The 12,791-nt window shown below is 37.1% G+C and overlaps 1 protein-coding gene across 1 annotated transcript in view; it reads left to right on the top strand.

The window, feature by feature from the left end:
- The window catches only part of ANKMY2 (ankyrin repeat and MYND domain containing 2), a 51,399-nt gene extending 39,425 nt beyond the window's left edge, over nt 1-11,974 (top strand). The window contains exons 6-10 of the mRNA XM_012659443.1: nt 2,193-2,407; nt 3,193-3,328; nt 7,616-7,744; nt 9,529-9,658; nt 11,113-11,974. Of these exons, the coding sequence (XP_012514897.1) occupies nt 2,193-2,407; nt 3,193-3,328; nt 7,616-7,744; nt 9,529-9,658; nt 11,113-11,297 (795 nt within the window). The 3' untranslated portion in view covers nt 11,298-11,974. The remainder of the gene's footprint in view (nt 1-2,192; nt 2,408-3,192; nt 3,329-7,615; nt 7,745-9,528; nt 9,659-11,112) is intronic.
- The last annotated feature ends 817 nt before the right edge of the window (nt 11,975-12,791 follow it).

The raw sequence follows: 12,791 nt of genomic DNA, 5'->3' as shown, positions 1-12,791 counted from the left end.
AACCCTTTCTTTTATCCATACTTTGGATATAAAAATTGCCCAGTTGTTCTTATTGTGGCCCATTTTTATTGTTCTACATCTTTTCAAGCTTGCATGGGTTTTCATATGGAGTAATAAAAAAAGTAACCAAAGGCCATTGTATAATGTCAAGCACCTTTTAAAAAAAAAATAAAATAAGCACAGATAACCCTCTTCTGGTTCAAAAAATAAAAAGAAAATAAGCACAGAAATGTTCCCCAACACACAACTCACCTTTTCATTACACAGCGCATCTAACACAGCTACATTTGTGTCTCGGTTAAGTGGCTGCTATAGCAACAAGGATGTGTTTGTTTTCAAAAGGGACTTGGGAATTGTGCGGATGCCCAGAGTATGAAAGTTGTCTAGAAGAAAAACAAAAATCACAGAAAAAAATGACAACAGAGCAGAGCAGGGTGTCTAAGTGGACAGGAGGCAGATGTGTCTTTGATTATTAATGTGATTTTCGAGCCCAGAATTGTAGATTTAGCAATTTTTAAAAATGGGATTGAAAAATAAAAGGAATTCAAAATTCCACTGCATAAACATACTTTCAGGTAGCAAGCAGTCCTTTGGGAGATAAGATTCATCTAGTTTTTTAATGCTGACAGGAATATATTTACTCTTCCTCAGTAATTAATAATAAGGATTTCCTTTATAATATATTACCTCATAATGCTGCAGAGATTAAAGGAAGGAAACCAGTACAAATATTATTCTTTTTTGTGCAGCTATATAAATATTTCAGTAATCTCATGGTAATGGTGCGGTTATTTATCATTTTTCTTGGTATATGTTTGTGCTGTATATTATAAAATAAATAAGGTCTCATGTCTCCAAATAAAAATTCATTAATCTGGGTTGTATTAGATATTTTTTTAAAAGAATTCTCATTTCTGAGTTTAATACTTTGATTATAAATGCCATATATAAAAATATTAATCAGACAACTTTAAATGATTATAGTTAGCAGAAGTGTATAACGAGATGATTAATGAGTCTATTCTTATCTGCCACAAATTAATTTTGATATATGTTTTGATAGAGGGAGTTATCAGCAAATTTACCAATAAGGATTCTGATTATACTTACTTCATTAAGTCTAACAATTCATTGTTAAGTAAGAGTTTTAGTAAAATACTGGGTTACATATACATCTACTAGTGTCAAAAATAAGTGGAAATCTTTTTTTAATTTCACAAGAACATTCAATCTGTGTTAAATTTCCAAATAGGAGGCTAGGCATGGGTTTTACTTAAGCTAACAAATGATCTTTCTTCATGCCTAAAGAAAAGACTCTAATTCAGGATATTTACCTGTTGTTCCCTGACGTTTTCAATCCCTGGTACAGGGATTTAGCTGTAACACGTGGGTTAGCAAATACTGATGGACTCTGCTCTGTGCATGCAGTCGTGCCCTGTTACATACTGTCCCATGCAAACCCACTTCAAATATTCTACCCTATAATAAAGCCAATAGAAAAAATGCTTATTACACTAAACTGGAGCTTAATCCGTGTATATATAGGAAATGTGGTACTCATAACACGTAAGATTTGATAACTCTCTTAGAGCAATTTATAGTTTTCTCTAACTATTCTCCTTACTGTAGATGATTGGAAGTATCTTCAGGAAAACTTCCATAGAGAAATGTAGTTAATTGGAAAGTAAAACACAGTTCATTTTTATACTTCTCTCTGAAAAAAAATTTCATTTTCTTATAATTAATAAGAATTAACAAGAATTTTAGTTCTGCTAGCCATGAAATTCTAGAGCCAAGTAATGTTAACTAAAAGTAGTTATTGCTCAATGATTTCATTCTATATATAAAGGTTGTGCAAATATGCCATGTTTATCTTTAGTAATAGTGCTTTTAACACAGGCAGTAAAACCAGGTACTCCGAATGGCATACTAATACTCTGGTTTAGCTAGGTGGAAGATCACATTTAACTTTGGTATACAAAGTTCAAGAGAGTCTGTGATATCAGGATCCTTCTATATTAGTTCTATAATTTTGATCAGGGGCAATTTGCATTCTAATTTGATTTAACATAGTAACTACATGATCCTAAGAAAGATTTCCTTTGGTAATCCTTTGAAATCATCCATACAGACTCTCCTATATTTGGAAGAGTCTCTCATGGAATTTCTAAGTTCACTGGAATTTCTTCTAGATCGTGATGCTTGTAAATGAGAATCCTCTGCTGACAGAAGAGGTAGCCCTGAATAAATGCTACAAGGTGCTGGATTTGATTTGTGAGAAATGTATGAAGCAAAGAGACATGAATGAAGTACTGGCTATGAAAATGCATTACATCAGCTGTATCTTTCAGAAATGCATTAATTTCTTAAAAGATGGAGAGAATAAATTAGACACGCTGATCAAAAGGTACAGTTTTTACCATGTCATGAATAAAATACACTCAAGTGGATAATGTGTTATTGTATAAAGCCTCTTCGTGGGTTTTAAAATTAAGGGTTTTGGTAGCAATTGCTATTGTTGGGATCACTTTTAGTCTGCAAGAAACTGGGAACAGTATCATATTTAGATTGAGTGATTATTCAGTTCCATACCCTTTACAGTGATGTTTTTGTTGTTATCACCAATTTACAGATGAGGACTCTGAGGTTTGGAAAGCTTAAATAGCATGTGTAAGATCATACAGCTAGAAAGTGGCCCAAGTCCACATTGAGAATAAGTATATTATGCTGCAGGTTGCAGCTCTGGGTTCCTAATGGCACTCAGGGCGTCTCTGTTACTGTTCCTTGGGGAGCTGGGTGTTATCCTTGTTCTTCGACCACCAGAGATCAAATTCTCTTGCAGCTTTACTGAGAAAAGGGAACTAAGTCAGAAGAGTGTGACTCATGAGAGTTTTCATTCTTAGTTGAAATAACTGACATGGTAATGAGTAACTAGTTAATCCGATAACAGTGTTTAGCATGTTTTATGATAAGGGGTCACCTTTGCATATTCATCTGAGGGCCTCCAACCTGATAAGGCCTAGCCTAACTTACAGCTTCAATAGCAATTTGAATTGAGACCTTCCTCACGATTTGAAGAGACAATTAAAATCTTAAGTAACAAAAAAGAAGCTAGCGAAAGCCATTGGGTTCAGCTAGGAGGGAATGCTTAGTGATTCAACTCCAATTACTCTTCAAAAAAATATCTTTCAGCTTGTTAAAAGGCCGACCTTCCGATGGCTTTCCAGTCTATCAAGAAAAGATCATTAGAGAAAGTATCCGAAAATTTCCTTACTGTGAAGCTACACTACTCCAGCAGCTGGTTCGAAGCATCGCTCCTGTTGAAATTGTAAGGCTCTTCTTAACTAAGTTGACTCTGTTAGTAAGACCTAATGACCACATATCGTATTGTTAAAGACAAATTGTCTTTAGTATTTATTTTTATTATTTCAGAAGATTTTCAGGAACAAAGGTAGAGATAAGTTTGTTTGCTAAATCTGTTTCTGTTTATCCATTTCCCGTCTCATGATCCTCTTCTTACATTTTTATAGTTCATAGTTTAATAAACAGTATTTCCCTATGTCGGAATGCATTATAGATGATTACAGTAGAAACTGACATTTTAAATACCTCCATGAAAACTGTAAAGGTCGGTACCCATCCACTATGTAATACAGGCACACACATCCACTTGTAGCTATGTGAATTACCCGTGCAGAGTCTTGTACTAGATGAAGGTACAATTGATTGTCTAGGATGATGTGTCCAGGCAGTGGGGATATATCTGGATGAGCCATGGGAAGGCTCATTGTGGCTCCCGCTAACAATCTCAAAGTGTGTCCAGCTTCCTAAAATCCACCTTAATGCCTCTGATTAGAAATTTTCCATACTTAAAAAAGAAATCCATTTATACTTCTCAGCTATGGGAAGTGTACTTTGTTGACTTTATTATCTGTTCTTTAAATTACTTATTACCATTTTGTCATATATTAAGTAGCATTTAATAAGACACTCCCTGCCTTTTCTATTTTGAATAAGTATCTGTTCACCTTATCTATCCCCATTTATGCTTTTTTTTACATTTCAATCAAATCCTTTATCAGCCTTTATCAATCAGACAAGAAATTGATCCTGAGACCAGTCCCACCCATGGCTTCCTCCCTCCCTCTGGCAATGTCAGCGCCCTTCTCTGCACCTTCCTAGGTGTGATATCATTCTGTGTGGAAAATCAGGGCTAGAAGTGAGTTCCAAGTGTTCCTTTATAGATTAAGACTTCACCTATTCTGAACCGTGAAATAAAGAAAGACCTGAGTAGACAAGACCATCTCATCAAGTTCACGCATTAATTTATTCATGAGAGCTCCCCATACTTTCACATAGAGATTTTTCACTCATATTTTAGTATACTTGGCAGCTATTTGATATTTAAGCTTTTGGAAGATTAAACTTAGCAAATTATAAGGGTGATTTATCCATTACAAATGTGTCTTGCCAGTACATATCAAATATGAATTACATAGATAAGGATTTATGTGTTCACATATACTCAGACGCCTGAAAGTAGGCATACCAGGGCTGACACAGTGGCTCAGAAATGCATGGGACACTCAAACACTTTCCCATCTTTCCACTCAAAATTCCTTAACCGTGTAGGTTCTCATATCATACACGTGCTTTTGACCTCATGGTTGCAAGGCATTTGACGCTTTTCCCCCAGGCTCACATTTCTATCCAGGCAGGCAGGAAGAGCAAAGGGTCTACGTCTGGAAAACCTAAGCTTTCCCAGAAACCCTCTGCCTGTGTCACATGACGATGCTTAGCTGCGCAGGAGTATTTTTGGCTTGTCTAAACGGTCTTGCTTTGAACAAAATTATGCTTCTGTTAGTGAGGCAGCTGAGGGAATCAGTGTCAGAGAAGCAACCAGCAGTACCTGTTATGAGGGATTTCCAGCACTGACAAATGATAGCTGACGTTCTACTGTCATGGGAGAAAATGGAAAAACTAAAAATAGCTGAGAGTACTAAAAAAAAAAAAACAGGCAAAGCAGGTCAGTGTAGGGGTCAACAAATCATCTTAGCCCCAGATGATAGAATAATGTAATTAGAGTTTATGAAGTATAATGATGAATATTTATCCTAGTGATCTGAGTCAAGAAAAGGTTTATAATATAGTATTTAATACATTTTAGAAAGAATTGTCTTCTAAAAAACTTTTGTTCTTTAAGAGTTATATATTCTACTTTCTGGAAAACTTTATATATCTCAAATGCTTGTGGTTATGAGTGTCCAGATTGCCACTGTTTTCTGCCTAAAGGGTTTTGTTATATATACTGCAAGTTTGTAAGCCTCTGAAATGATGCTGCCCTTTTCCCAGAACATGATGGTTCTCAGGGCTGCCTGCCATGAGCATCTCCCGTGTTACTTTCTGACAATGCTGATGCCTGGGGTCTCCCGCTCAGGTTTTGATTCTCTCTGCGTCGTGGAATTCTGCCTTCTGCCTGTCCCAGAGCTCAGCAGAAAGTGTGAGGCATGGCTAAGTTTAAAAATACTGCTCCAGCATTATAGCAGATTATACTGTTCAAGATGTTTGGCTTTATCCATCAACAGTGTGTATTTTAACTTCTGGGAGGCTAGCTAATGTCTCTTGATTTTATAGCCTACATTGAATAAAGCATCCTGTTTGTTTTCAGGCTGAATCTCTTTCCATGGCACGAGCTCTGGCACCTAGAAAGATTTATATTTAACAAAGTAGGTGACAATATTTTGTATAACAAGAAAGTTCTTATCACACAACAGTGACAGGAAAGATTCTACATGGTCACTCATCTGTACCACGGTTACTTTTTTCCAGAAGCATTAGTTCACATGAACAGCCATACTCTTAGCAAAATATCCTTAGTTTTAACTTCAGTCACATCTGTGAGAATGTTAATGTGTGCAATGACTCCCACAAATGTCCCATTTTGCAGGAGATTTTGAACATGTCTCAGGCAGTTTTGTGAAAAAATATTTGAACATGAAAACATAATTGTTGCAATGTCTGTTGAATACATCATACTCTGTTGATTTGTGTACCACACTGTTATCTGATCCAGTACTCTACCTTTGAGACTAAGGAATTATATAGATTTATAAACATTCAGTATAATATTAAGTACTGGTTATTCTCAAACTTAAACTGGGTTGTAGGTAATAATGCAGGTATGTAGGCCACACCCTCAAAAATTCTAATTTGGAAGGTGTGGGGTAGTGGGATGAATCTGAATTGTTAACAAGTTCTGTGATGTGCTTCTCCAGCATTTGAGCACAACTGCCATAGACCTTTACTCCTGATGAAATTATTAACTTCAGTATCTAATATCTGAAGCGTCATTTCACCTACTCTTTTCTCATCATTTTTCATTCCAAAAGAGAATTCTTAGCATTTTCACATAAAAACAAACTCAACCATTATTAATTGTTCCCAGGTGATATTTTTAAAGATCTACTATGTATGGCTGGTAAAATAATATAAAGATAAATATTCTCAGAAAGAAAAAGCAAATACTCAACTGAAAAAGAAAATTATGAAAAGTGGCCAAATTCTGGTTGGGAATAAACAAACATATGAAAAACTCAGAACAAAGAACTATTAGGTGTAGGTAAGAAAAATAGATGCCCTGTAATTATTTTTGCTTACTTAAGATAGGTTTTAATAGCATCGTCCCCGACAGATAAATATTTACCCTTATAATTTTCTTTGAAAAAAAATTTCATAGGTCAGGAGTTTAAGACCAGCCTGAGCAAAAGCAAGACCCTGTCTCTACTAAAAATAGAAAAATCAGCTGGGTGTGGTGGCGCATGCCTGTAATCCCAGCTACTCAGGAGGCTGAGGCAGGAGAGTCGCTTGAGCCCAGGAGTTTGAGGTTGCTGTGAGCTACGATGGCGCCACTGCACTCTAGCCGGCTGACAGAGTGAGACTCTGTCTCAAAACGAAACGAAACAAAACAAACAAACCAAAATATTTCATAATCCTCTTTAACAACCCTTTCTAATTTTCCAGAGCTCTATAGTAATAATTTTCACACTTTAGGTTTTTCTTAATACTTTGATGTAATCATATGTATGTTTTTTAAAGAGTTTGGAACAGTCCAATGATAAAGGTGATAACTATTTGAATTGCAGACCAACAACAAGTAACTAATTTTAAATATATTAAGTTTTTAAAATACTTAAATTGTACCAAACTTTAAGAATTAAGATAGTTAAATATTTGTGATGTGCCCTATAATTGTCATACAGAATATTATCTTGATGTCAATTCTCAGAAGAAAATTCACTCTGAGTTCATTGTCCTATATCTGAAATCACTGTGAGCTTATTGAATTATCCTAATTGAAAACAACTTTTATTCTAAAGTAGGGCCATGTTTTTTCTCTTTAATTATTGAGATCTATGACTTACTTCCTGTATGCTTTGTATAGAAAACGTTATACTTGAAAGGATATTTGTCATTTTGTTGTAAAGTCTGTGAAATCTCTAGCCTTAATGATTTCATCTCTTTTGTGTCAACATTGTGAGATAGTGTTATTCCTGGGGTGACATTTCTGTAGTCTTTCCATGGTGATTTCAGAGGTTTTTTTTGCCTCCTCTTCTAGGGTTCTGATCCCACTGCATTCTCTGTACTTACCCAGGCCATCACTGGTCAGGTGGGTTTTGTGGATGTTGAATTTTGCACTACCTGTGGAGAAAAGGGAGCAAGTAAAAGATGCTCAGTATGCAAAATGGTAAGAATGGAGTTCTTTCAAGTTCGTTGACTTCTGGTTTAGATTGCAGCCAAGCTGATGATCGAGTTTTAATATTCTATAAATATGACAGTTGACAGTTTTTTAATAAATTCTAGTACATGAAAATATTGCACCTAATACTTAAGTAGTTTTGGGAGAGAATTATGACATGAACATAGTTCTGTGTTGTGTCTGTCTTTTGCCAAACTACCAGTCTCCCTTAGCTTCAGTGTAGTCCACCTCGTGGAAAGAAAGGATATGAATGAATGAATATGAGAAAATAAGAGAAAGATTATCCATGGGAAAAGGAAACTGAGGCTGATGCAGATATGGAAACCTAGAATAGGACAATTCATGAATATACAGTCTTAACTCTTCTGATGTTGACTTTAATGACAGTCTCTTCATCAACTCTTCCTTGTGAAACTATGGCTTCCTTCCGACTGTCACCAGTCTTTAATCCCTATGAACTGCACTGTCCACTTCTGCCAGAATTATTTTCGTAAAGGGCGTATCTGATGTTTTTCTCACATCCAGATATCGCACACGTGTGTCTGTACATTTACTTAATCCCATAGGTAACAGCAATTTCCTGTTGACTTTAAGGTTGAAATTCTTCAGCATATTTTATGAAACCCATTAAAATCTGCCATAACCTATTTCTCCCGCTTCATCTTCTTTCGATACTTATTTCTGTGAACCTCAGTTTCCTTATATGTGACATGAAGCTAGAGTTGTGAGAATTAAATTAAGCTATCTATATTGGGTAACTGTTGATGCTTATACAAACACTCTAAAACTCAGTGCTTACAATAATCGTTTAGTCTTTCTCCCATGTTCGTGGTTGGCTGGCCTCGGCTGGGGCAGTTGTGCTCCTTGTGTCTCTCATCTTCCTTGCACCAGCAGGCGAGGCTGAGCATGTTCTCATGGCAATGGCAGAGGTACAAATGGGCAAGTAGAAACACACAAAGCCTCTTTAGGCCTAGCCTCAAAATTGCCGTGCTGCTCATGCTGTTGGTCAAAACAAATCACATGGCCAAATCCAAAGTCAAGTCTCCTCTTTGGTGCAAAGAACTGAAATCACATGGGAAAGTGTATGAATGCAGGAATGAATTGGAGCCAGTAATACACTCTGCGACATCATCTATGTGGAAGGGCCTAGCACAGTGCTTGGCATATAATAAGTATTTAATAAGGTTCATTCCCATCTCTTTCCCTCTCTCACTTGCAAAAATATAAGCTCATTTACGAAAGCATCTTGCTGTTCTTGAACATACCATTCACTTCCCTTGTGCATTTTTGTACAAGATATTCCCTCCACTTGGAAAGCTTCTTTCCCATTTCTCTGTCTACGCTGACGCCCCCAGCTAAAGTGAGTCACTGTTTCCTCTGTGCTCCCATTGCTGTGACATCCTGTGCTGTGTTATAAATCATGTCGGTAGGTGCCTTTTTGCCTAATCCTGCTCTGTCTTGACGTTAGCTTCCTCTGGGACAACAGCTGTATCTTTTTTGTCATTATGCTATACCAATTCTGGCACACAGAAGATTTATAATAAGCTATTTGTTAGAGTTTTTGGTAGGCAGTTTGTTATATATCCATTATAGTTTGAAAGTGTAAGCTAAGAAGTACAAATTTAAATCAATATACAGCCACACATCATGGTTTTTAAATAGGGTATAGAAAACTGAACATTTTTACAGCATAGCTCTTGGTTTAATGTTGTAGTTGGGAAATCATGCAATCACAGCTCTTGAAATGAAAATAAACCTACAATTGCTTTCAGGTAATATATTGCGATCAAACCTGCCAGAAAACACACTGGTTTGCGCATAAGAAAATCTGTAAGAATCTGAAGGACATTTATGAGAAGCAACAATTGGAAGCTGCCAAAGAAAAGAGTCAAGAGGAGAACAGTACGTAATAAAACCTGAGTTCACTCTGCTTCTTAGCAAAGAGAGGAATGCTAGATAGTACTAACACAGGGCACACCGGAACTGAGTCTTCTCTGGGACCCAGGAGAGCTCAGGGCAACCAGCCTAAGGATTACACTTAAACTCCAATGTGTCCCTTTTTTGAGTCCTTGGGATAATACGTAGAATATAGCCAGCCTAGACGTCACTGGAAAACAGAGACATAGAATTCTGAGGCATGTAGTTTATTGTACATTCTACATTCTAACTTAGGAGACTGCCCTGGAACAATGAGACTCTTACTGGGTATTCATTTGTATTCTGCTCATGAAGGATTTTAAGGTCTTTGAATAGGGAAATAATTAAATTCCCCCTAATAACTACCAGAAGATTTTAAGGTTGGAAGCCTTTAAATTTCTTAATTAAATTTTAAAACTACACATGAAATTACAGAATATACTTATAAATTACAGATTAAATTGCAGATCTAATATACAGATTAAAGTTCGGCAAGTATCAGAACAGTGTTTCATATTATTTTTCTCTCCATTCCTTGTGAGGTTATGTGACTCATTTTCATCAGCAATAGTGAGTGGCTTCCGCCTGATTCTCATGTTGGAGAGAAGAGCCACACCCACCCCCACACCCCACCCCAGAGCATATATCATATATTCTGGGGGAGTGTACATAGATTGAAAGAGTTACCTGGATGACTCTGATACTAGGCACTTCCACCTCCACCCCTCAAGGGGCCTTGTCTCCTTTACCACTTGGTTGAGAAACATGCTTAGGGGGATTAAATGATTATATTCTAAATCAAAATTAAACCATTTGTCATTAAGAGAATTGTCAGGCTTTCTGATTGCCATGCCTCCTCCTGTTTTCTGGACCAAACTTTTTTATTCTGTATGCTGAGGACGGAAAGTAACAACTGCTCATGTACTAACAAACCACTGTGGAAGATGAAGATTGCTCGTAGAGTGGGAACTCCCAGTTGTGAAGCGTGAGCCACGTGGCCCACACTATTCTAAATGTTGCAAACCTCTTTCTTCTTCACAAATGTGGGGTAGCCTTTATTACCCCTATTTTATAGATAAGGGAAGCAACCACAAATAGTCAATTACCTACCCAAGGGCATCAAGCTAAGTATTAGGAAAGCTGTATTTGAATGCAGGTTTTGTCAAATCCCAGTCAACAGTCCTGATTTAGAGACCGGGCTTTGGAAGCAGAGGCCTGACTTCAAATGCTGTTTTACTAGCTGTGAAGCTTGGAGCCAGTTACTAAACCCCTCTCTTCTCAGTTTCCCCTTTTATAAAATACTGAGAGTAATGACAGTAGAGATGATAATGAACCTTATGTAGTTGGTATGAGGGTTAAATAAATTAATACATGTAAAGCATTTACAAGCGTGTCTGCCACATGGTAGGAACAAAATAACGTTTTTTTTTTTTAACCAGATGTCAGACTTGATGTCAATTCTAATTGTGTTAATGAAGAGCAACCAGAGGCTGAAACGGGTGTCTCTCGAGAGGATTCCAATCCTAAAGATGCTGTGGAAGAAGAGAAAGAATGTCTTCAAAGTGAGGCCGGGTTGGAAGGCTTACAGGATGCTCCTACAGGTCCGCAGGTATCTGAGGAATAAAAGCCATAGCACGTGCCAGCACGGATGGTCCTCACCCTGGCAGGTAGCTGGAAAACTCACGTGAATGTGTCCTCATTGCCTCGTGACACCATGGCAGGATTCCATGTTTCACAGAATAGATGTTTACAGGCAAAGCTCTGACTACTGTGCCCTGATTTCCTATTGATTTCTGTTCTGCAATTGAACAGATATTCCTATGGAGATTTGTCTCCTTCAAAATACGGGAAAAACATTTCTATTCCCTTTCTGAGGCTGGCTCCCCAGCGAGTGTTCTCAAAGGAAAACAAATTCCCTTAAAGAAGAAATATAAGCTTTAGGGAACAAAGGGACAAGTGGAAAAGGTAGGGGAGAGAGATTTTCAGGAAAGAAAAATTTTATAGCCACAGGGATGGGTAGTTAGGAAAATCATAACTTATATGTAAATAAAATACATATAAATAGCATTCGCAATAGTGAAGCTCTGCTTATTAAAATGCAGTGAAATGAAGAAAAGCTGTATGCTAGAGGATCTCTGCCATAGTTCAGCCAATTGTAGTTTCATGTAGAAATGATCTTGAGCAGTTTGAACTTTGTGTAGTTCCCATAGTGATGTTTGTATTTGCACCTTCAGAAATGTCCAATCCCTCAGAAGGAACTAAGGCAGGGGTCCCCAACCTATGGTGAGTTGTATAGTTATTTCATTTTATATTACAATGTAATAATAATAGAAATAAAGTGCACAATAAATGTAATGTGCTTGAATCATCCCGAAACCATCCCTCCCCGCCCCCCACCCTGGTCTGTGGAAATATAGTCTTCCATGAAAATGGTCCCTGGTGCCCAAAAGGTTGGGGCCCGCTGAACTAAGGCGTATCCAGGCTTATCTCAGCATGCACATTAAAAAAAAGATAACTTCCTGAAATTTTTGATTAAATAATGGCTAAACATACTGTGTACACAATTACTGTAAAACTAATTCATGTGCCATACTCCACCTGAAAAGCTGACTTTTATCTTCCTGTAAGCTTTTCATGGGGCTCTTCCTGTCCAGACACTGATTTATAACTGTCATTTAGAGAATGTCCTGCCATCAGGTTTTAGCGTATGTGATACTTAAACAGAGCTAGACTGTGACGTCTGAAGATAGTGCTGCGTTTCAAGGTTTCTTGTGTTGATTTTAAAATAAATTGTGCCTATGAATATACACAACTCATCTTGTTTCATAATTTATTGTTGTCGCTGGTGGCAAATGTTAGAGAAATATTAGGAAACTTAACAAATAGCAGGGAACTCAGCAAATACTGGAGAACAAAGTAATAATTATTTTAATATGTATAATTGCAGATCAAAATGATTAGAATTCTCACCTCACTTTGCTGATGAAATTCTTGTGTCGTGTTGATTCTCATCTTTTTTTTTTTTTTTTTTTCAGACAAGAGTCTCGCTCTGTTGCCCAGGCTAGAGTGCCGTGGCGTCAGCCTAGCTCACAGCAACCTCACACTCCTGGGCTCAAGC

This window comes from Propithecus coquereli, unplaced genomic scaffold, assembly GCF_000956105.1.
Source record: "Propithecus coquereli isolate 6110/MARCELLA unplaced genomic scaffold, Pcoq_1.0 Scaffold61, whole genome shotgun sequence".
NCBI lineage: Eukaryota > Metazoa > Chordata > Mammalia > Primates > Indriidae > Propithecus > Propithecus coquereli.
Note: the sequence above shows the minus strand (reverse complement) of the source record. Positions and strands in the feature narration are given on the sequence as shown.